The 25,360-nt window shown below is 36.7% G+C and overlaps 2 protein-coding genes across 2 annotated transcripts in view; one reads left to right on the plus strand and one right to left on the minus strand.

Annotated features, from left to right (window-relative positions):
* Nucleotides 1-41: 41 nt before the first annotated feature.
* LOC107720009 (tubulin gamma-1 chain) lies at nt 42-17,075 on the minus strand. Its single transcript, XM_016527577.1, has 11 exons — nt 16,895-17,075; nt 16,129-16,241; nt 13,937-14,104; nt 10,527-10,595; nt 8,874-8,953; nt 8,428-8,554; nt 5,322-5,408; nt 4,409-4,558; nt 3,930-4,082; nt 3,691-3,852; nt 42-1,294 (listed from the first exon to the last, which is right to left on the minus strand). Exons 1-11 carry the CDS (start codon nt 16,941-16,943, stop codon nt 1,097-1,099), a joined length of 1,356 nt encoding a protein of 451 aa, XP_016383063.1. The 5' UTR covers nt 16,944-17,075; the 3' UTR covers nt 42-1,096.
* Nucleotides 17,076-18,829: 1,754 nt separating this feature from the next.
* Nucleotides 18,830-25,360, plus strand: part of retreg3 (reticulophagy regulator family member 3) — a 14,093-nt gene continuing 7,562 nt past the window's right edge. The window contains exons 1-4 of the mRNA XM_016527578.1: nt 18,830-19,461; nt 24,154-24,260; nt 24,770-24,800; nt 24,900-25,026. Coding sequence (XP_016383064.1) covers nt 19,211-19,461; nt 24,154-24,260; nt 24,770-24,800; nt 24,900-25,026 — 516 coding nt within the window. The 5' untranslated portion in view covers nt 18,830-19,210. The remainder of the gene's footprint in view (nt 19,462-24,153; nt 24,261-24,769; nt 24,801-24,899; nt 25,027-25,360) is intronic.

Consider the following 25,360-nt stretch of genomic DNA (forward strand, 5'->3'; position numbering starts at 1 on the left):
ATGGTTTTGAGGGTAATCAGTATTTGCACACTATGGAAATATTCTTGTAGAAAAACATTTATTAAATCTCATGAACTTCAAGTAAATGCATCAAGTCTGACAGCAAACTATATATACAGTATAACATTAATAATAAGAACATGTGGTAACCAGGGAAAAGAAAGCAGAGGCAGAAATCTGGCATGAAAGTTTCACACACACACACACACACACACACACACACACACACACAAAGACTGGAGCAGAAGAATAAATTATTCAAATGAGGAAATGTGATGCATTGGGATGGATTGGTGTATGATTGATCCTGCCAGACTTTGAGGTAACTTCACTGATTTGATTGACTAGAAAAAGAACCTGATGAGGGTTCACTGATTGGATGGATTGAGGTACAGCATAACACTTGACTTTACTGATCGTCTCTCAAAACTCTAAGATAATCTTCGAGAGTAATCTGTAACGAGACCGAGGAAAATTGATTCAATCACACAATCATAGTCTATCCCCTGAAAGTAAGCGCCTTTTGTCTAAAAGCATGCATGCGTGAACGTGAGGGAGTGAGATGGTGTATTCATAAGCTGCTTCTAGTCTGATCTCTTCTTAACCTTTCACACTCCCTCCTATGGTTTACATTCATCTGAGACCACCCAGTCTTATCAGTGTAGAAATCCAACGTGTGTGTGGACAGGGAAGTTTGTGTGCAGGCCACCTTGACGTAGATTGATGTAGATTTTGTGTAGAGTGCAGTACAAAAATAGATTAAGATGGAGCCATAAATTCTCTGATCAAAGAAATCAAGGAAATTGGGACGAGAGAGAAGTTACAGCTCAGGATAGAGGCACCAGGTTATGGAGAACTGTTCTATAGGCCTGTAAAAATGACAAATGACATGTATATACATATGTGAGTGGTTCTCACCACAGCAGTAATGCAGAGAAGGCTCTGGCAGAACAGTATGGTGAGCCATGAAAGGTTTATGGACCCGAGTCTCTGAGGTGCATTCACTACTGAAATTCTGAAATTTGCTACTGGATTCACTGTCTATTTTACAGGATGAGTTTAGAGCCTGCCTTTCAGGGAGTGAGCAAAGGGGTTTTCACTGCTCTTGTGTGCCCCAGGAGATGTAGTCGGGACGTGTGGCGGCGCTGTATTCGTCCACGAGCTGCTGAACCACCTCACGAGAGTTATCCAGCTCGTCAAAGTTGTCCTTGAATATGTCCTCCTTCCTGAACTGCTCGAGGAAGGCCTCCCTCTTCCTCAGCTTATCATACTGACGACAGGTACGCTCAAACAGCTAGGGGTGAGGGAGAGGAGAACAGAAATGAAAGAGTCTGCTCAAATCTAGGACGTGAAAATAAGACGTCAGGTTTTTTCCCCACATCTTTTGATGTCATGTCATGAATTTCCATGACTTCTGCAGTCATCTGTAATTACTGGATATGGATTTTTAAAAACATGTCAAAGCAACTGCACCCAAGAACAGTTGAGCATAACCAGACAACTTCATATTTGCTATAGAATTTTCCAGGCCTGGATATCACAATAAAAAAAAAAATTGCTTGATATTTTGATATTTCGTAACCATGGAAACTCTGTTCAGTGGTGTTTGGGGTTCTGAGGAAATAACTAATTAACTTAATTAATGACTATAGTAATTATACTTATTTACAACAATAATTTTCCTTTTATGGCTGATAACCGATAAATAGCCAATACTAAAATTCTATAGTATTTTGTCAAAATAAACTAAAAATAAAACATTAAAATTAAAATCAATCGCTTTGCTATTGAAAATTATAATGTACAGTATGAAAAATGGAGGTTAATTTTGAGATTAATATCTTTAGCTAAAGATTACATCTAACAGTATTATCAAATTACGGCAAAAACCTAAATGTAAAAATAGAAAAATTGAGCATGAAAATTTACGGTTAATTATTTATAACAAATAGTCCAAAATTGGCTGTTTTACACCACTGATAAAAAATAAAAATAAACAAATTAACAAGCAAGAATCACATCATTGCACATCAGCAAGAATGTATAAAATTTATGAAGCAACAAAAAAAAAAAATAATAATTTTAATAAATGCCGTTCTTCTGAACTTTCTATTCATCAAAGAATCCTAAAAAAAAAAAAATATTGTACCTCCCACCAAAATATTAAGCGGCACAATTGTTTTCAACATTAATAATAATAAGAACTGTTTCTTAAGCAGCAAATCAGCATATTTGAATGATTTCTGAAGGATCATGTGACACTGAAGACTGGAGTAATGATGCTGAAAATACAGCCTTGCTGCAACGGGAATAAATTATTTGAAAATATCTTAAATTAGAAACTGTTATTTTACATTTTACAAATACTTAACAATATTACTGATTTTACTGTATTTTAATAAATGCAGTCAAAAATCTGACCCAATCACCAATATAGTACCTAGTTCAAACCCATTTTTGAGCAGTACAGACATGGAGAAATTAGGGTCAGGTCTTACTGAAGAGATGCTGGTGTGATTAGCCATCATAAGACCACTGACACGATGAGCTGAGGGCAGGTAGGGAGATCGGCGGGACAGTGCCACTTGAATACTAGCTGGACCCCAAGGGATGAAATTAGCTAACTTCCTCTCCCTGATTCTCTGCAGACTCTTATGTACCTGCAAAAGACACATATAAACATGATGACATGCACATATAACTTAAAATGTGCTGTGTTTATCTAATATGCTCACACCTGTGTGGGGTCCACCTCTCCCTGAATGATGTTGAGAATGGCAATGTAGCAATGATTGGTCTGACGGTCTCGGCCTGTGGACACCATGACATTCTTGGGCTGCAGGAGTCTCCTCATCACATCAAGAACTGTTGTTTTCCTCACACTTGCCACCTGAAATGATGTTAATTTTTAAGAAAAATGTTAAAACCAAGAGTGGACACAAAGAGAGAAATAAAATTAGAAAGTATTGTTGTTACTAATGAAAAGTACAGACAGACAGATATAGATACACAGAAGGACAGACATGCAGACAGGCAGAACGATCAAACAGAGATAGACAGACAGACAGACTAGGTAGTTGCCTATATAGACTGCAGAAAGCAGTTTACTAGACTTTCAGAACGGAGCTACAAAGTTCCTTTGCATTTCTGCAAAGTATCTTAATGCAAATCCCCATGTTTGACCAACTTACGGACTGATCGGTGGTCAGCGGCCATTGCACATCAGCAAGAATGTATAAAATTTATGAAGCAACAAAAAAAAAAAATAATAATTTTAATAAATGCCGTTCTTCTGAACTTTCTATTCATCAAAGAATCCTAAAAAAAAAAAAGTATTGTAGCTTCCACCAAAATATTAAGCGGCACAATTGTTTTCAACATTAATAATAATAAGAACTGTTTCTTAAGCAGCAAATCAGCATATTTGAATGATTTCTGAAGGATCATGTGACACTGAAGACTGGAGTAATGATGCTGAAAATACAGCCTTGCTGCAACGGGAATAAATTATTTGAAAATATCTTAAATTAGAAACTGTTATTTTACATTTTACAAATACTTAACAATATTACTGATTTTACTGTATTTTAATAAATGCAGTCAAAAATCTGACCCAATCACCAATATAGTACCTAGTTCAAACCCATTTTTGAGCAGTACAGACATGGAGAAATTAGGGTCAGGTCTTACTGAAGAGATGCTGGTGTGATTAGCCATCATAAGACCACTGACACGATGAGCTGAGGGCAGGTAGGGAGATCGGCGGGACAGTGCCACTTGAATACTAGCTGGACCCCAAGGGATGAAATTAGCTAACTTCCTCTCCCTGATTCTCTGCAGACTCTTATGTACCTGCAAAAGACACATATAAACATGATGACATGCACATATAACTTAAAATGTGCTGTGTTTATCTAATATGCTCACACCTGTGTGGGGTCCACCTCTCCCTGAATGATGTTGAGAATGGCAATGTAGCAATGATTGGTCTGACGGTCTCGGCCTGTGGACACCATGACATTCTTGGGCTGCAGGAGTCTCCTCATCACATCAAGAACTGTTGTTTTCCTCACACTTGCCACCTGAAATGATGTTAATTTTTAAGAAAAATGTTAAAACCAAGAGTGGACACAAAGAGAGAAATAAAATTAGAAAGTATTGTTGTTACTAATGAAAAGTACAGACAGACAGATATAGATACACAGAAGGACAGACATGCAGACAGGCAGAACGATCAAACAGACAGACAGACAGAATGATCAAACAGAGATAGACAGACAGACAGACTAGGTAGTTGCCTATATAGACTGCAGAAAGCAGTTTACTAGACTTTCAGAACGGAGCTACAAAGTTCCTTTGCATTTCTGCAAAGTATCTTAATGCAAATCCCCATGTTTGACCAACTTACGGACTGATCGGTGGTCAGCGGCGTGTATCCAGTCATGAGGAAGTGGAGGCGGGGAGTGGGGATGAGTGACGCAATCAGACCAATCAGATCATTGTTCATATATCCAGGGTAACGGAGGGTTGTCGTGCTTGCTGACATTATAGTGGACACCTGTTAAAGAAAAGCACACGTGTCTTTAGACAATCCAATTGGAAGGGGGAAAAAACAGACCAGTCACCTTTATTTTTATTTTATATTATTGTGTTGTTTTAATTATTTGGGTGTTCTAATGGTACACTTGAGATGTATGTGTAAAAGCAGCTGGTGTTTAAGAACACGATAGCCTAGACTGGTGAAACAGGTTTTCTATTAGTACTCTGGTCACCCTTTACAGAAATCTATGCACTGTATTGTTAAAGTTGACCATTTCATATGACCAAGTCTATTAGAGGTGATGAAGACAGTGATGGATGAGTTGACAAAGTGAACTATTCACCTCAGAGCAGGGTGCTGTAAGAATGGGCATATAAGAGGAAAGCATAGATGAGCGTTGCACGGGATGTCACTGGTTATTTATTACCACCTCATACATTTTCTTGACAGTCGCATATTTATATATACTGAAATCATTCTCTTATTTGTCTCGTGGCCAAACAAACTCACAGTTGGCTTTGAAGTTAGGTTGGTTTTCTGATTGTCTTAAGTATGTTAATGCAAATCTTATCACAGGAGAGCTGCAAGCGCCCAACTGTGATTAATAAGGAGTGACTCTTCTGTCCCTACATGAACCACACCAGGCCGGTCCCTCTATGTGCTGCAGGGATGGGCTTTTAAATAAAAAGGACACTGGGTTGGATGCATCAGCTCAAGACCGATTAATAGGGCCCTGTATTTTCACACGCTAATTTGTAAATGACAGACTTTTAAAACTCACCAGTTGGTTGATCTGAGAGAACGAGGGGTTTTGAATGTGTAGCCGGTCTGTGGCGATTCTGTTCAAAGCTGTATTGTCCAGCACCACCTGAAAGAGACATGGAGACAGAAAGAAATGACAGAGGTTTTTAACTACATGTCAGGACTGCGTGTTGTAGGTCTTCTTGGGTCCTAAGATCTGTACCCAATCAGAGTCGACAAATCCATTTTTGAACGGAATTGACAATGCTATTTAAATTTGAATTCAGATAGCAGCAGTATGCAAAACTGCAATGATGCCAACATTGCCAAGGTCATCGGTTCGATTTTCAGAAAACACAAATGAACATAAGGCAGTGGTTCTCAACCTTTTTTTCCACCGGGCCGCACTATGGTCCAAGTGCAAGTCTCGCGGGCCGCACGCATATAGTTTACATATTACGTCAGCAATAAAAATTTCCGCGGGCCGCGGGTTGAGAACCACTGACATAAGGTATGTCTTAAAAACACTGCAAGTCGCTTTAGATAACAGTGTCTGCCAAATGAATAAATGTAAATAAGGAAGTGGAATCAAAATGAAAGAAATTATTTGTTGTAAGAGCTGTATCAAGAATTGCCATCTTGCTTACAGTTACAGTGTCAACATTGTGTCACAATGTCAATATTTATTTTACAACAATTTCATATCAATAATAATTTTTTTTAAAAAGTCATCTGAAAACAATGTGGCTAATAGTGATGCGCGGATGAGCTAAAACGTCACCCGAATCCGCAGCTTCAAATAAATTATCCACCCGCCAACCGCCCGCACCTGTATTTTTGTCTGATTTAGATAACCGCACCCGATCATCACATTAGGTTTTGTACGGTCATAAAAAACCTGGAAAAGTCATTGAACAGCAATTTCCAGGCCTAGAAAGTTTTGTAAAAAATAAATAAACTCAAAAAGTTTTTGAAAAAATAATGAAAATATATTTCACAATTCTCTGTATAATAGAATTATGTTTAATCAGATCCTGAATTTCGTTTGCGGGATTGCCCATACATCGCATTACTCATTCCCGCAGCTTTCGACTTTAAAATGAGGGAAATTACTGCAAAACCTTTATTCAATATAGCGGTTAGATGAGTAAATAAATCCACACAAACCATCAGATGAAAACAGCGTATGTGATTCAGCTGTACCGCGTCTTCTCTCTGACTTTCGCTTCACATCGACGCATCTAGAGCTGCTGCACACTGCGCTAGAAGACTTTAGCTCGCGTTTCGGGACAGTTGACAGAATTGTCAATAGCCTGATCGGACATTGTTGCATCGTCACAAAAATGTATTATTTTCACGTCTTTTTAAGCCATTCGGTACTCGCGCTCTCCAGAGGCGCGTGCGCTCACAGTCACATCCAAAGCACGTACTGCCAGTACCAAATTGAGAAAGTAGGCTACTGTCGGTTTTGTCTTAAGTTAATGAGTATCAGTATTGGATCCGTGAAATAGGTCTTGTGACAGCAGCCTAATAAAGCTGTGCCGTCTTTTATTAATGTTAATCAAACAACAAAAGACAGAGAAAATCCCTTACTGCTCTTGACTAAATAATGTTTTGTTGAATAACTTTTAATGTTAATTTACAGTTTATTCAATTTCTGTAGCCTATTTAAAACACGTTCATAATTTAGAAAATGTAGTTAATACTTAAAAATAATGATTTATTTTATCCACCCGCGACCCACCCGCAAATAATCAGAATGCATTTTTTTATTACCCGACCCACCCGATCCGCGGATTATCCGCAGCGCCCGCGGATATAACCGCCATCCGCGCATCACTACTATGTACTATTTTAGTAAACTGACAGCAGATACTAAATTTCTTAAAATACAACTAAAAAGTAGGAGGTACCCAAAAGTTTTTAATACCGTGTAGTAAATACCGCTCCATCTGAAAGCAGGTGCTGGAGATTTACTACTAATCACAGGAGCGGCTTTACTGACGAGATGTGCATGAAAATCGCCTTCGATTTTTTGCACAGCCCTAGTATATGTACAATATTTTTGTATACAAGTTTGAATGTTTGTGAAAAAAAAAAACATTTAAAGAAAGAACTGAAATCTTGCTTGATTTCATTTAAATTTGTTTCTACAATGAACAAAAGTCTTGTTTACAAAAGTCCTTGTTTTACAAAACAAAAGTCCTAGTTTAGAACAACAAGGTGGTAAATAAATTATGACAGAAATGCCTTTCTTTTCAAATAAGAGTTAAGAATAATGCCTCAGACTTGGGAGTTAAGTCTAGATCTGTATTCTCATCAAAGAAATACAGAAAGTCATCTACCTCTTAACCTCCTCATCTTTTGTGCTGACTCTCTGATCTGACATTATTAAATCAGCCAGAGACGATAATGAAGCTAGCAGACAGCTGCAAGAAACACAATATGCATAAAACAGATCTTACCCTTTACTAATGACATTTGCTCCACTAAAGCTCAATCTATTCTAATCAGCAGCCCTCACACATGGAGATTTGCTGGAGATATGAATAATAATGTAATGCTTAAGTCTTTTGCTATGGTTGATCAAACCCATATATCCCTTTAAAACTCAAATAAGGATATACAAACACAATTACTGGCTCCTCAGTCAATATGATGTTTGTTGAATAAATATCTGTCCAATCATGTGCTGATGGATATCAGTATGACAGTAAAATAGCAAGTGTTGACATATCTATAAACCTCCAGTCCAGATGTACAGATATGACAGCACTCTGCATGGTTTATGAAATGAACCCAGGGACCAAGCTATTGTTAATGAGGAGGAAATGGAAGGAGAGAAGTGCATAATCACATAGGACTGACCCTATTTTCTCCATCCGCTGCTGTTTGGGGAATGAAAGCAGGAGAGAAAGAAAGAAGGTCTGTTTGGGAAGGTGGATTGTGTAACTGAGGAAATGTGCAGTTAGAGTAGCAGGCTGTATATGAGAGGGGCTCTGTTTCAAATAGAAACACATTCATTTGAGATTCACAACCCTGGAATGTGTGTGTGTGTGTACCGGTGTATAACACTGCCTCCCGAATTCTAGGCCAGCTGAAAAGTTTAGCAGAGAGTGTGTAAAAGTGCGTATTCATTCACTCACCACACAGTCTGCATTCTGGGTCAGTCTCTTTAGCGTCAGAAGAGAATTATATGGCTGTACGACAACATCACTCATCTCATCTTGGTTAGGAAAGACAGAGTAGGTCTGAACCAGTTTTTTAGGATACCTAAAAAAGACAGAAGAATGTTTAAGGCACAAGAACATGCACCCAGCTCAACACTGCTGGTGCCCTTGAGGTTGCACATGCAATGGTATTAAACACACCCCTAAAGAGAGGTAATTACACCCGGTGATGGCTGCTGCCTGCATCTCCCTCTAATTACACTGACTGCCACCCAAACGCTTCATGACTGAAAGTCTAGACGAACAATGCAGAGGGTGTGGATCTGTGCTTCAGGAGAGGGAGTGTGGACTGCAAAAATCAGTCCGAGCAGGGGGATTCAAAGTTGTTTTGAGTCCTATATCAGTGAATTGTGTTTTGGCACCTGTCGTTCAGTCGCTCCAGTAGGTAGGACCCGAGACCAGATCCTGTTCCCCCGGCAATAGAGTGGCAAAGCACAAACCCCTAAAAAAGCAAAAACAGAATGTTTAACATACAAAACACATGTACAGTGGTGTGAAAAAGTGTTGGCCCCCTTCCTGATTTCTTTTTTTTTTTTCATGTTTGTACTAAGATGCATCATTAGGAAATATTTACGTGGGGTAAAGTAGTGATGTTTACACTACTGTTCAAAAGTTTAAGATCAGTGAAATTTATTTTGAAAGGAGTTAAACTTCAAAGACATTTATAATGTTACAAAAGATTTCTATTTCAAATACATGCTGTTTTTTTTATTTTTCAAAGAATCCTGAAGAAAAATATCAGTTTCCACAAAAGTATTAAGCAGTACTGTTACTGTTTTCAACAGTGGTAAGAAACAAACACAAGAAATGCTTCCTGAGCATATTAGAATAATTTCTGAAGGATCATGTGACACTAAAGACTGGAGTAATGACTGTTGAAAATTCAGCCATGCGTCACAGGAATAAATTAAATTTCAAAATAAATAAAAATAGAGAGCAGTTATTTTAAATTATAATAATATTTCACAATATATTACTGTTTTTATTGTATTTTTGACCAAATAAATGCAGCCTGGGTGAGCATAAAATACTTCTTTCAAAATCATTAAATCTTACTGTCCCCAAACTTTTGAAAGTTAATGTAAATCAAATAATTGAACTTAATTATTTGACTGAATAATTGCACTTAACAGGCAGTTAAATAAATTTTTGTTCAGAAATATAAACACTTTGCTGGAATATATTTTAAAGATATAATTCAGCCAAAAATAAATATGGTCAATTCTATTACAATCTTCCTCTCAGAACATCATGAAATATATCACATGTTGGGTAAATTGAGGGAGTGTATTTTTTTTTTGCCCCCACATTTTAAATATCTGGGGATTTTTTGCCCCAAGCCCTAACTAATTTCTGTGACGTTCACTCACCTTTCGGCGGTTATGCATGCAACTAACTGACTGCTAACATCATCCTCCAAATCACTCCCTAACCTCCACTTACATACAAGTTATACATGTGCATGCACACACCAGTAATTGTGGGTAATAAAGTGAATGACACAGATTACGCAGGGAGGACTGAGTCTGTTGATTTAATGGGAGGAACATCTGTATCTTGTAAATTTAAGAGTGCAAAAAAAGCATAAAATAGCACTTTTTTGTATAACCATCTGTGGACAATCACATACATGTATAAATGTAGCTATATGTATACATAGGTCTATGTATGTTAGCAACCTAAAAAAGAACAGACAGAGCACTGTAGAAAGGGGTACAGGAGAAAAAAAGCAACGGAAAAAAAATGGAAGTACGTCAAATGGTACGTCACTTTACCATCTGGAGATCATCAGAAAGTGTTTTAAAAATCTGAATCTGTTTAAAAAAAACAAACAAATATTCTCCAAAAGTTAGAGAAAACTTAATTAATGAATGAATGAATGACACACAACCAAAGGGTAAAAACCAACCCATTCATAATAAGCTACTTTTTCAGCTTTTATTTCTAACTAAATTTGATATTGTCTGCTAAACCACTTCTTTCAGACAAAAAAGTGTACAGTAATTGAGTCATACCTCCAGACTGTCACTGCCATCTGCCTCTCTGTCAATGATGTCAAAGATGTCCTCGTGGATTTTTTCTCCCTGAAATGAACAAATATGTTGACCACAAGTTAAAGTTGTCAAACATGAACATGTAATTCCCCCCCCCCCACTTTTTTTCAAACAAAAAGTCTAATTCTTGTATAATTATTATATTTGCATTTTTATGACCACATCGTAACTGAGACAGGGCCTGAATGTCATTTTAGTAAATGAGGGGGGGGTTCCCCCTTTAGGTGACTCTTGTCTTGTCTTTTTTTTTTTGGGAGAGGATAATGTTTAATCACTCAATGTATTTGTATACCTACAATTGATGCAATGTGCTGAATCATATTTATCTTGTTAGAAAGATACAGAAATTTGAAAGTGTACAACTTTCACTAAATTATGAAATGGGGTAATTTTTGTTGTGCAACTGCCAACACAGCGAAAAGGCATTTGATTTCAAACTTTTAACTGAATTAATTTGAACTAAAAATGAAACTGGAAAAATAAAGTGCAGACCGATTTAAAGGGGTCATGAACTGAAAAAACAAAATTCCCTTGATCTTTTGACGTATAAGAGGTCATTGTACTATAAAAACATCCTTTAAGTTTCAGAACTCAAAACTTTCTCGTTAGTCTAAAAACAGGTTATATTGAAGCCAATCTGCCAAAACGACAGGTTGTGGAATGTGCCACTTTATGACGTAATAGTGTGGCTAAACCCCACCTCCGCAGAAGAAGATCAACGCCTGCATCTACATCACTGCCTGTTTAGCCCCGCCCCCTGATTCTCACATGTAGTGTAAATAACGAGAGAGGCAAACGATAAAGATGCTCCGAAGACAAGACGCTGTGCAGTGCCAAGATGTGGAAAAACAGTCTTTTCATTGCCTTCCTTCTGATCCCAACGTTAGGAAAGAGAGGAAGAACTTTATTTTTAATGCAGACCGCATCAGTAAGAACTTGTTCACTTCATTTAACCTTGGATTAGTTTACAAACAAGGCACAATTCAACGCTGGATTTTCCGAAAGACTGAAACTAAAAGACAATGCTGTGCGACGACAGTAATGTCGCACCACACAAGTGTGAGTTTTCATTACGTGCTCACTATTGCTTTGTCTGTTACTACAGATCATTTTATTTGTACTGAGTATTTATGTGTTTTTGACCTAAATCACAGCAACGTCCATCTATGAGGAATGTCGGCTGTCAAACATACACAACTGTTAGCCAATCATAGCAGTGGGCGTTTACTTCTGAGTTTACAATCTGCCAGCCTATTCAAACAGAGCATTCTGATGAGCGGGGTTAAAAACAGGATATAAAATAGCTATTACTTCTTAATTATGATATTTTTTGATGTAAAAATCTTGATAACATTAAAAGGGAACATCAGAGAACAGTACAAAAATTTTTTTAAAAAGGCAGTTCATGCCCCTTTTAAAATTTGTCTTCTTAGGTAGGTCAAAATCGATCGTAATGAATGAATATATCTCATTATATAAATGAACAAGGTAAGCTGCAAAGGCTTTTATTAACAATTGAGATCAGTTTTCTGAAATCTGAGGAATGAATTATGCATTTGGCAGATGCTTTTATTCAAAGCAACTTAAATTGCATTCAAGGTTTATATTTGTTAATCATGCACTCCATGGGAATCAAACCTATAGCCCATTGTCTACTGTTTGGGATACAGGAGTAATTGTCTGAGAAGTAGTAACCCTTCCAAGAAAGAGAACAAGATGATCCTACAGCTGATAAAAGCAAATGGCTGTCACGTGACGACCATTCAGAGTCAAGAAAATCCAAAGAACCAAGACTCTGATGAAAGGGCCACAGAATGTGTTGTATGGCAACAGGTGTAAAACATGGCAGATGAACCACTGAACTTCATTTCATTTATTTTTGTATTGTAAATGTTTATTGTGCATTTACTGATCAATATTAGTTTTCAGTGTTTGCTGATTAATATCTATACTGCAAGGTATCTGATAGATATTATGCAGATATAAAGAGTATACATAAAAAGCTTTTCAGATCTAGCTACATTTCTTTTATTTCTTTGAAGCCACTTTATGACGTAATAGTGTGGCTAAACCCCACCTCCGCAGAAGAAGATCAACGCCTGCATCTACATCACTGCCTGTTTAGCCCCGCCCCCTGATTCTCACATGTAGTGTAAATAACGAGAGAGGCAAACGATAAAGATGCTCCGAAGACAAGACGCTGTGCAGTGCCAAGATGTGGAAGATGTGGTCTTTGCATCGCCTTCCTTCTGATCCCAACATTAGGAGCGAGTGGATGAACTTTATTTTTAATGAAGATCCAGTCTACGTCAGTAAGAACATGGTCCTTTGTTCACTACATTTTACCACGGATTCGTTTACAAACAAGGCACAATCCGACGCAGGATTTTCAGAAAGATTGAAACTAAAGGACGATGCTGTGGCGACTATATCGGATCTGACAGCAATGTCGCAACACAAGTGTGAGTAACTGTTTTTATTAAGTGGTCACTATTCAAACACCTATTCAAACAGAGCGTTACGATGAGGGGGTCAAAACAGGACAGAAAATTGCCTTTTACTTCTAAATTATGATGTTTTTTTAATGTAAATTTTTTTATAACATTATAAGTGGGCCTCAGAAAACAGTACTAAATAATTAAAGGCAGTTCATTGCCCCTTTAATTTTGTGGTGTTCATCAATATCATCTACTGTTAGTGCGAGTCTGTGCTGCTTGCGTAGTTTTGACGTGTCGATAAAGAATACATCTCCGACACATTATTCGAGGATGTACTGTTCATTCGACTATTAATATAGGAACTATATTGAAATTTTGCAACAGTACATATACAAGTATAACCGGTATCACAGAGTCTAACAGGAATGAAGGCTGTTTTAATTATCAGCCTGCACACTCTCATAGCATTAGACACAAAACTACAGAAACTCTAAATCACTTGCGCTGTTTGTAAAATTACAATTTGACAAAGATCTCAAATTACTGATTTGATTTGTTTGGATTAATATGTTCATCCAACCTACATGCTAGTGAATACATGTTGCATTATAAGTGCAGAACTTGCAGGAAAAATTATGCCCAGCAGTACATACAATCCCACACCAAAATTCAGGGCCCGAGAGACTGCATTAAATATCTCTAACAGTCAGTATTAATATCTGTTTAAAAATTACATTGTCATACTATGTGAACTGCAAAAAAAAAAAAAAAAAGAAAATGATTTTAGCAAATGGCTGCAATATAACAAAGAGTGAAAAATTTAAGGGGGTCTGAATACTTTCCGTACCCACTGTATATCACCTAAAACATAACATAAATTTAACCTAATATAAAAGTCAGCAATTATCTGATATCTAACATCACTCAGTGTACCTGAGAGAAGCCACTGGCCCAGTTGTTACCGGCTCCACCGCCATGCTCAGACAGGTAGATGTTCTCTGGGTTGTACAAGTTGGCATAGGGGGAGTTCAGGATGGTGTGGATGACTCGGGGCTCCAGGTCCAACAGCACAGCACGAGGGATGTAGTGCTCATCATCTGCCTGAAGGGGGTGAAACAGAGGAGAAAAAAATCAATGGAAATTACATTTCCATAAGTGCTTCTCAATACTCCTTACAAGGAAAGGACAAAAGGATGCTCAATTTCAGAAATGAGAAGCAACTAAGGTCTACTTAAGATGCTTATGATTACTCGTGCAGCTTGAGACTGCAAAATGAAAGCATCCAAGAGAATTCGAGAATATATCTTTCAATGTATGATATCTGTAGTAGACAGACTACTGCTGCTTTACATTAGGGTTGAACGATGTATAGGCCAGGCTGACATACAGGCAGATAGGCTAGTTAGCATCTTTTACTTATCATTATCGACCAATGAGTTTATCATTTTTGTCTATAAATGTCAGAAGAGGAACTTTTATTTTCACAGTGCTGAGAAAGTCAAAGCATTAATACAAAGGCAAATGCAATATTACGTTCTCATATCCCAGCAAATACACATCATTTAAACAAGTCTTTAAATATCTAATAAATATTTAATTCCACCAGCCACAAAAAGTTTGTGAATCTAGCAGTTAGATACTTAGAAGTGTGCATTTGTAGCCTACATTAAAAAGTGTGTACTGTACTCTGTGAGTGACGGGCCAGACTAAATTAATTTTTTTGTGCAAAAAACTATAATAGCATTTCAGAGTCAAGACTGCAATCTAAAGTATAAAGTGGTTTGTTTTTCATCAGGTTCAAATTATTTTTGTCATATTGATTTTTCTAAATGTTTATTTCTCATTTATTAATTATTTAAAATAAATAAATTTTATTGCAGAATGTGTTATTTACTGTCTTTAAATTAAATGCTTTGATATCATTCATATATATTTTTATTCGTCACCCGGCTCTCTAAAATATTGGCATCACCATCAAAAAATCCATATCGGTCGATCACTAGTTTACATACCACACAACTAGCCATAATACAGAGGAAATTACTATAATACTGTGACTCACTCAATCTATTCACATCAGAAGAGAGCTTTAACACCGAATGCCTCATTTCAGAAGAAATAGAAGCAGTCCCTTTGAAAACATTAGGATTTCACTGCAGTTTCTGTGAAATAACTAATTTTGATCTTTAATTGGAATAGTCTTTTGGTCCGAAAAAATGGAAACTGTGCCATTTATTTCCAATTAATTTTCCGTCAGATTGTGAAAAGGCCTCCACATAATGACTGTAGAGGGATAATGGACTTACAACAGCTGCAAACATGTGAACCTGGCTCCACCTGGTGGTCAATTATGTGAACACCTAACTAACTAATGAAGAATCATATTGACATGTTAAATTTTCTTTTAAAGGGGTCATATGATGCGATTTCAAGTTTTCCTTTCTCTTTGGAGTGTTACAAGCTGATTGTGCATAGATAAGATCCCTGAAGTTGCAAAGACTAAAGTCTCAAAACCAAGGAGATATTCTTTATCAAAGTTAAGACTTTGCCACGCCCCGACTTTATTTCAGTGTAGTGACATATTTCCAGCTGAAACGGAATATTGAATAGAGGGCGGGGTTTTATTTTTGCACTCCTCCTCTCTGTCTCTCACTCATAGCAATCTAACGGTTGGAGGGGTGTTTAAGGATATTCTGCCCAAGCCATCAAACTGACATCATCAGAGAAAGAATGCCATTCCAGAGCGGAAGTAAATGTTCAGATTTTGATTAAAGGTTACCAAGACAAACAATTTTTTTTAAATAGTCAATTTTGATTTCATGCGGACTTTAAAGGTTTTTCACTTTTCACATTACTTAGAACCCTGCCTTAATTGTATTTGTATTGATATTTGTTATTGTAGTATTTATTTTTCTTGACATTACTTGTTTTGCATTTAATATTTTGGCAATATTGTATGTAAACACAATTATGCCAAAGAGGTAACGGTACTTTATTCCACTCAGTGGTTTATATTGCTGAATATAATATAATAGCATAGACTTTAGAGCAGCAATCCTGATGTGTTGTGATTATGGTTGGTGACTGTTTAGCTCTAAATGCCTCATTAGTCTATATTTGTGTACCTGATAGAAGAAGACATCTTTCCGGTCTGTACCCTCAGTGGCAAACTCCTCTACGATGCCCTCTGGGCTGATGCCATGCTCAGCACACAGCTGCTTCCAAAACTCAAAACCAACTGCACAGAGAGAGAATAAACACACAAATCAGTCCATTAATGCTGGACTCTTAAGAACACTTGTAAAAAGGCTGTAAGCTATTGTCATATTCCATTATATATTGCTGTGACTGGAGATTATTAATGTAATGGATATTGTTTACACCACATCAAATCTTGCACTCCGTGATCATTTGCCTTTAATAACCAAGTCTGACACAGTCTACTTCAACTTACATGAGACTCCTATGAAAATGAACCCCATATTTCTCAGAGTAAAAGATAAACACAATGCAAATCCCTCTAACTAAAATTGTCAAACGTGACTGTAAATGATACAAAGCAAAGTTTAGAATTATGTGCATACAAAAAACAACTTTTGATGGCCAGGTTGGTTAGACTACAAATTGATTCATTACTGTAATCTCCAACTGAGAGCAATAAATATTTATCATTAATTAGCAAACAAAATTTAAGAGTAGTTAATAAGTGGAAACTAATGAATACGTTTTTGGCTTCTTGCTGACGAAAGGCTCATATGAACAATCATAACCATATTGACTAAATTCATTGGGTCATTCCAAAGGTATCCAGTGTGATGGCTAGCTAACGTTAGCTAGCTAACTGTTTATTTAGAGATTATCAAACAGAACGTAATATAACGAATGGCTCACTCTGATTCCCGCACTGTCCGAGTTGCAGGGTGATAATTTCTCGAGGCATGCTGTCCTGCTATTTCAGCTGTTCGACCAGTAAAGGTGAGAGATGTGTTGCTGTCAGTCAATCACTATGCGTGTTCCCGCTCCAACAGCAACGGCCTAACGGACGCGCAGTCGCGCACTGCGCATGCGCAGACTTCAGCCACTCTGTACTTTAACAATGTGAAGGCCAGCAAACGTGAACCGATCAATATTTGTTAAAAATGTACCGAAAGAACTCTTTATTTAAATAAGCCAAAAAATAAATATACAAACAGGCAGAAAGAACAGACATAGAGCGCATCACTGACGCAATGCATGACGTAAGACGTATGCGTTTACATCAAAGCTGCGCGTCAGTTGCGCAAACAGAGGATTCAACAAGTTTAAATTGCAGGTTATTTGTTAAATTTCTCAATGTACAGCCACAAATATTAACGAAGTAAAATTATTTTATTCATTGCCTTAATTTAACATATTGTGTTAGTGGCAAAATTACATTGCAATAAATCAGGGGTCACCAAACCCGGTCCTGGAGGGCTGGTGTCCTGCAGAGTTCAGCTCCAGCCAAGATTCTTTATAAAATTTATTTAAATTATTACATTCTGTAAATATGTAGTAAGAGACCCATTTATTTGGTTTGAAATAAGAACATTTTATAAAATTGTATACATGCATACATAACATTTTACACACACACACACACACATTTATATATATATATATATATATATATACGGGCCACCATACCATTTCTTGCCATAAAAATAGGGGGAAACATGCCATTGGAGCATATCTTAATTTCTAATTTAGCTTTCTAATTTAATAGATTTTGTTCTGTTTTGTGAATTTGATTTTTTTTTTTTGTTGTTGATATATTGCGATATTCACTTTTGGCCCTCAGCCCTCAATCAAGTTGGATTTTTGGTCCTTCATTGTGAAAAGTTTGGGCACCTCTGCACTAAAGTAAAAGATATATAAACCTTTAAAATAAAACACAAAATTTCGTTAGTATTTTTTTAAATAAATTTTAATTATAAAAGCTATTTGGGATGTTATGTCTTGCTGTTTTATAAACCATACCGAAAAATCATCTTCCTGGATACTATGCCAATAATCGAAATGACAATTTGATTTATTAGTTTACTTTTAAACTACCCTCTTGAAACCCTTTTATAACAAACAAACGTGTAGTTTTTGTTTGGGACGTTTTGAAAGTAGGCCTACTTAACGAACGATTGGTGAAGGCATTTGAAGAGAGAGTTGACTGAGAGAGGTGTTGGTTAACAAAGGGCGACATTTGTATAATATAAATAAACAAGTAGGACATGTAAGAACTGCTTATGGTAATAGAAGGGATGATTATATCTCGATTGAGAATTGGACACTCTACTCTTAATAAATCACTCCAGATGATAGGAAGACATGAATCTGGTCAATGTAATCATTGTGGACTTCCAGAAACTGTAGAGCATGTGCTGATTAACTGTAGGGCATATGAAAGGGAAAGAATGCAGTTAAAAGAGGAATTAAAATCTGCCGGCATTAATTCTATGACATTACAGAATGTGTTAAACAGTTCTCATAAAGGTTTTAAAGCTCTTATTAATTTTGTGAAAATAACAAATGTATATAATAAAATATAGGTAGAAGTTTTTGAATTAGCATTTCCCTTGATATCATCGCCTCACACTCCATCCCAGTAGGTGGCGGAATATGCAGCAAAAGCTGGTTTGCCAACCGCCATTAAACATCAAAAGAAGAAGAGTTTTTTTTTTTTTTTTTTTCAGTTTACCATTTTTTTTTAAATTTATTGGAACATAATGAATCAATACAGATTGTAAAGAAAATATTAATTAAAGAGATAACAATAAGAAAGAAGAAGAGAGGTGTTGGTTATTATTTAGCAGCTCTGACTGTAATCCTGATGCCATTGGCCAGATCAAGCCCGTCCTCCGCGGCTCTCGCTGTTGCTCCCGCGACGAAAACGACGACTGGACATGACAGCAGCACGGTGACAACATTAAAGAGGACCCGTGCAGACACTTAAACCTATAAATATGGCAAATTAGACCCAATAATGGGCTTTATTTCACATTTGCTCTGTATTAACGGCGGCAGCCTCTTGAACGCACGAGGTCTGCCTACTGCTGTTCTGCCCTGAGCGGCTTCAGGCTAAGCTAGCGCGCCATATATACATCCAGATCATTTCCAAGGCACCAGTTTTATTTGTAGCATCATATTACTCTAGATTGTGTGTTTTTGCTGTCACGTTTTTCCAAACACGTAAGTATGGCTCATACGGGTGGAGCGGAAGACGCGACTGCAGGGAGCGGTTGCACGGGGCCGCTGCGCTCCCGCGTCGCCCTCAGGAGCGGCTCGTGGTCCGGCGAGAGTCAAGAGCAGCTTCGCGCGGTGAAAGCAACGCTGCTTGAGCGGTTGGGACCGCACGAGCGCCTGCTCACCTATCTGCAGTCTGTGTTATTGTGGGAGAGACCCTTTCACAGCGTCCTACTGTACACGGCCGCCAATGTCATGTTCTGGTGAGTGGATGAGCTTTATCTCCATGGATTTATCTCTGCTCGGGCTCTGTTTACAATCTAGCGCTTTCAGTTGAAACGTTTACATTATTCATGAAGGCTTGAGGATGTTGTATAAGCCTTTCTTGTTTTATCTGGGTGCATACGTGTCTCTATGTTCCAGACTTTTGCCCCTTTAATTTAAGATAAGAAACAGATGGTCAGGCTGGGTGCCTATATTTAGACAGTGAGCTCTGGCTGTATTGGTGCTACTGTGAAGACAATGCTGTGTGCACACACAATGTGAATTACTTTGTTATTGACGGGACAATTACGTTTAATCTTGTATTAGGTACCATGTTTGACTGTTAAGCAGAGATCAGTTTGCACTGCATTTCTGTGTCCTAAGTATGTTGCATGTTGTCTTCCACCTCCTACTATAACTATGTAGCACTAAGACAGACACTGCCATGCACATTATTGTATATTTTTCTCTCTGTGTGTGTATACATTTTATATGTTAGTGTAATATTTATATTATAATATTAGTATTATATTAATCATGACGTTTAGATTTAATTCTAATTTTATTAAAATATTTAAAACAAATTGTATTTTTATTATAATAATAATTATTATTTATTAAAATGTAATAATAAAGCCAACTAGCATATTATGTTCCCAAACCGGTTTGTTGGGCCTGGCCTTACTGTGGTATGATTTCTTGTTCATGCCTTAAAGGGGTGGTTGATTATGATTTCACTTTTTAAATTTTAGTTAAAAGTGTAATGTTGCTGTTAGAGCATAAACACCGCAAACTGCAAACCACCACTGCAAACTTACGGCACTCAAAGTTCAATGCAAATGGGGATATGTTCTTTTAAAGAAATCGCTGTTTAAGGACTACAAAAAAACGGCTGGTATGGACTACAATGAGCTTCTTCCCAGATTTGTGACATCACTTTTTTTTTTTAAACGAAGCATGAGCACGTTACACTGCACCCCATAAACACAATCAAGCCTTCGAAAAAAGCTGATCAACCACCCCCTTTAAAGGGGTCATATGATGCTGCTAAAAAGAGGCCAGCCTGAGCCTAACTTGGGAAGCCTTGTGCTGTTAATACACACTTTGACATTTGAGCTAATAAAGTCAACATAAGTTCAAAATAGACCCTATTTACTTTCTTAATGCATGTCCTTTATGAGTTATTAATTTGTGCAGTTATTACAAAAAAAATTGTTTGCCTTTTAATCAAAATTTAATAACATGCTCTTCCTCTGAAATGACTTCCCTTTTCTGTTGATAAAATAATAATAATCAATAGCCAAATAGCTATTTAAGAATTCATGCAAACTTGTGTTAAGGCTCCATTCTGATAGGTAACACCCAATTTTTGCCATTCTGTTCAAATCCTTAATGGATAAAGTCCTGATAATTTGGCCTCCTTTCTCGGAAAAATTTGATATTACAGAATTGGGTTGTGAGCGAGATTTCATGTTGACTACATGCTATAAAGAATGCTTAACAAGTCTGAAAAGCTTTAGGTGAAATGCTTCAGGAGGGAAAGATGTGCAGGGAAGAATTGTTGGATGGCTCACTCTCTTTTTCTTTACGGTTCAGGCATGCAGTCTTCATTCACTTAGTGCAGTCACCCTCTCCATCAGAGAAATATTCTCCCTGATCTTATTATCTCCTTTTATTTGCTTCAGTGAACAGCAGAGGAACCGCTTGTGGCATTTCTGTGCTTGTAAAGACATTTGTATATCATTTTTTAACCACAGCCTAGGCCATGCAGCAATAAAGTTTGGGGAGGTCTGACCCCCCTAAAGAAGGCTTGATACCCCCCGATGGATGTCAAAAACTAGATGTACTAGGGGGAGTCGGAAAGAAAGTGACCTAAACATAATTGAAGCTTTACTTGTAAATATTAAGATGCATTTCTGTAGCTCTGACTAATTTTAAACTGTAATTTTGGCAGCCCCTGAAATGGGTTACACTGACATTACCGGAGCGATTGAAGAATATGCTAAAGCGCTCATTCAAGGATGTGTATTAATGCTTGGACGGGGCAAGAACACTTACAGTGCCTATAAAAAGTATTCATACCCCTTCATTTTTAAATTTTTTTATGTTGCAGCCTTATGTTAAACTGCTTTAAATAACTTTTTTTCCCACATCAATCTACACTCCACTCGAAGTCTTGTAACATCTACAAGCAATATGAATGCTCCTGAGCGAAATTTCAACTGTCCCAGAAAAGGGTATGAATATTTATGCAATGGAATCATTTCAGTTTTTATTTCTAATAAATTTGCAAAGTTGTTACAAACCTGTTTTTTTTTTTGCTTTGTCATTATGGTGTATGGAGTGTAGATTGATGTGGGAAAAAAAGTTATTTAAAGTAGTTTAACATAAGGCTGCAACATCAAAACGTGATAACAAATTTTATAATACTTTTTATAGGCACTGAAAGTGTCTAAAATGCATGTGCAGATTCAGTCGAGTGATTAAGTTTACCCTCTTTAACTTAGGGCTGGACGATATGGCCAAAATTGATATCACGATATATTTCTTGAGCTGTTGAATGCTGTTGAACTGAATTTATGAAGCAAGCTATTTGCTAAAATAACCTCAACATTAACAGCAACAGTGAAATACGAGTGCGCGGTTTATCTGTCAGTAAGATGCGCGTGATTGTTCCATGTGTTATAACAAACACTAACAAACCTGTCCGTCATCTTACATTGATGCAGTTGCTGATGATCAACATGATGCAGGACGACTGACTGACTGATGTAGCCTATTAGAATGCAGTTATATGAGCCTAAAATTCAAGATTTGAGGGCAAAAAAAGACAAAAAACAAAAACAAAAAAGCCCCTGGATGGGTTTGTCTTATATATGTACCATATGATCTAGTTTAGCAATATCACAAGATATTACACTTATTGTTTTTTACAACAGTTCAATAAACAATAAGTTAATTTTGTTACATTTTAGACACAATATTATCAGTATTGTCTGTTTTTGTGCAAATTCCATTGCTGAATGAATCCACATTTTTGAATGAATCGATTGAGCCAATGATTCAGTGAGCCATTCATAAAGATAGACACTTGCTTCGCTTCTGAATGAATCAGCCATTTGAACAGTTGAATAAATGACTGAATGACTCACTCATTAAAACAGCATTTGCCGCCACCTATTGGTGCTTTTAGTTTCATATTTAGAGTATAGTTTCTTAAAGGGGTCATATGATGCGATTTCAATTTTTCCTTTCTCTTTGGAGTGTTACAAGCTCTTGGTGCATAAAGAAGATCTGTAAAGTTGCAAAGACTAAAGTCTCAAATCCAAAGAGATATTCTTTATAAAAGTTAAGAGTCAGCCACACCTACCTAAAACGGCTCGTTCTAACACACCCCACATGTCTACGTCACGATGTGAGAAGATTTGCATAACGCCGCCCAAACGTTCACGCAAAGAAAGAAGGCGTAACTTAAAAATATTTGGCTGCACAACTGTTGATAATTCTAATAATAAATCAGCATATTAGAATGATTTATACACAAAATAATGTTATTTTTAGCAGCATCATATGACCCCTTTAAAATAATTTCGTATTTCAAAATGTCATTGTTTTTTTTGGAATGTTGAAATAAAAATATTTCTTTCTAATTGTCTAAGTCAGTGCTTTTGTAATTTAACACAATAATGACTTTAAATGATCTTTAATCAGCACATAAAGTGCCAATGAATTAATCTTATTAATGAGATTAATTAAATGAATGAATCGGTTTAAAAAAATTTAATTGCTTGACATCCCTATTTAAAGCATTAAAAAATTACCCAATAAATTCATGTTAATTTACACCAGACACCCCACCCCACACCCCATGTGCTCTGCTAATGCATGTTTAAATAAATCTGTTATGAAACAAGTTATGACAGCCACTGTGTAAATTATTATATTTTACCAACAAATAGAAATTATGATTTGGAAATTAATTTAAAAACTGCATTGTGCAATTCACATGTTTGCATACAATTTTTATTTATTTATTTGAGAGTTGATTATTATTATATAAAAATAAATAGTAATTGAATTTAAGTTTGGGCTCTGTTGTTAATTGTAACTTTATAGTAATGTATAAGGGCTCCCATAGTTTAGAGCAGAATCTAAGGTAGATTTTTATCCCTTAGAAAATTTTTATTATAATTAAGTTTATTTAAAGAAAATTGTGCAGTAAACCACTGTTTAATATTAAAAAAAAAAAGAAGCAATTTTATGTTTAGTTTTTCCCCCCTGCTGTACCGAAACCATAACGAACCGTGACATCAAAACCGAGGTAGATACCGAACCGTCATGCTTGTGTACCATTACACTCCTAGTCAGATATCACCACTCCCATGCAGCACATGCTGTATTTGTGATTTGCACAGGAAGACACTTGGGCCGGAAACACCTGTGGAACAAAGGTTTCCTCAAACATTCAGCATGATAAATGCGTGACAGATGTCATCACAAGGTTTTGGTCAGAGAGTCGACAACAGAGCGGTTGATGCAGTATAAAGTGCACATTGTAATCCATAAAAAAAAAACAATGATCCAAACACTTCACAAAATTATTAAAAAGCCTTTATTCAAGGTTATTTCATGATGAAAACATTTATTAAGAGAGTAAAAATAATGGACTACAGTCTCTGATCTCTTCTCAGGTTTTTTGCTCTGAGCTCTTTGAGGTTGCTCTTTCTGCTGGCATCATGTCTGGCCCTGGCTGTTTGTGTCGACACTTGGAGGAATAAGATCTGGCCTAAGATCAAAGGTAAAATTGACCTTCCTCTATTGCTTGTCTGCAACTACTACCTATAAGACCTCATGATCTTTCTTCCATGTGTTTATTGTCTTAATATTAATCATACTGGCTGTAATTAAAACCTCTGTATTCCCTGTGCTATGACCCACTCAGGTTTAATTTTCTCTCTGCCAATTCACACAGCTTCTAGAGAGTTATGAAATTGACATTTCCCACCAGTGCATTTCCAAGAGGTGAACAATATCGACCTGAATCAATATTTCGCATGTAGCTGTTACACAGTGGCTTATTAGCATTTGATCTACATTCTGGGAAGTCTTTAATAGAATTAAAACCACATCCTAAATTAAAAGTCAATGTTACTCTCTTAAAACCTGTCAAAATACTCATATTCTTGATGGAAGTAAAAATGCAGCAATGTGAAAAGAGTGAAACAAGCAAATGGTAAAAAAAGAAAGAAAAAAAGTCTTGTAACACTCAAATGTACCTGACATGGCGTGTTTTCTGCTCTCTTACAGTTGAAAGACAAGATGAGAGTGAGAATGAAAGGTAATGTCTATTTGTTTACTCTTTCAGGTTTTTCCAGTGGTGTGAGAGTTGTTTAATGTAATTGTTAATTCTCTCTGCTCTTCTCTGATTGGCTCACAGCTGGGGTCTGGTGCAGCCTGGGACTTTGAGTGTGCCTGAATTATGCCACCACCTGGCTAAAGTTTGGGTTACGGGCTCTTCCTGTGCAACAGATATTGTGCAGTTCAAACGGCAAAATCCAGGGAAGGTGAGATTACGTCCAAACCAAAAACACTATTTAAACCAACTTTGTTACAATTGCATAGTGATGTTATAAGCCCTATAGTTTTGTGTAGCCAGACTTTTGACTTGCGGAAAATAGTTTGGTCCAGTTTGCAGCTTTTTTCTGGCTAAGAGCCGCCCACTTAGACAGGAAGAGACTATCTGAGCAACATTTAAAGTGACCAACCAGCCCTCTACGGACACCTTGGCAATTGAATCGCCATTGGCTAGTAAATTTTTTAGTTTACTCGCCAGACTGATAATATATATATATATATATATATATATATATATATATATAAAATAACACAGTTTTATAT

This window comes from Sinocyclocheilus rhinocerous, unplaced genomic scaffold (assembly GCF_001515625.1).
Source record: "Sinocyclocheilus rhinocerous isolate Xijiao unplaced genomic scaffold, SAMN03320098_v1.1 scaffold273, whole genome shotgun sequence".
In the NCBI taxonomy this organism is placed as follows: domain Eukaryota; kingdom Metazoa; phylum Chordata; class Actinopteri; order Cypriniformes; family Cyprinidae; genus Sinocyclocheilus; species Sinocyclocheilus rhinocerous.

Coding starts and splice junctions, on each gene's coding strand:
- LOC107720009 (XM_016527577.1), bottom strand. CDS start 16,943: ATGCCTCGAGAAATTATCACCCTGCAACTCGGACAGTGCGGGAATCAG. Junction 8,954..10,526: donor ATGGCAGTGACAGTCTGGAG/GTATGACTCAAT, acceptor TTGCTTTTTTAG/GGGTTTGTGCTTTGCCACTC. Junction 4,559..5,321: donor TCTCTCAGATCAACCAACTG/GTGAGTTTTAAA, acceptor TTTCTTTAACAG/GTGTCCACTATAATGTCAGC.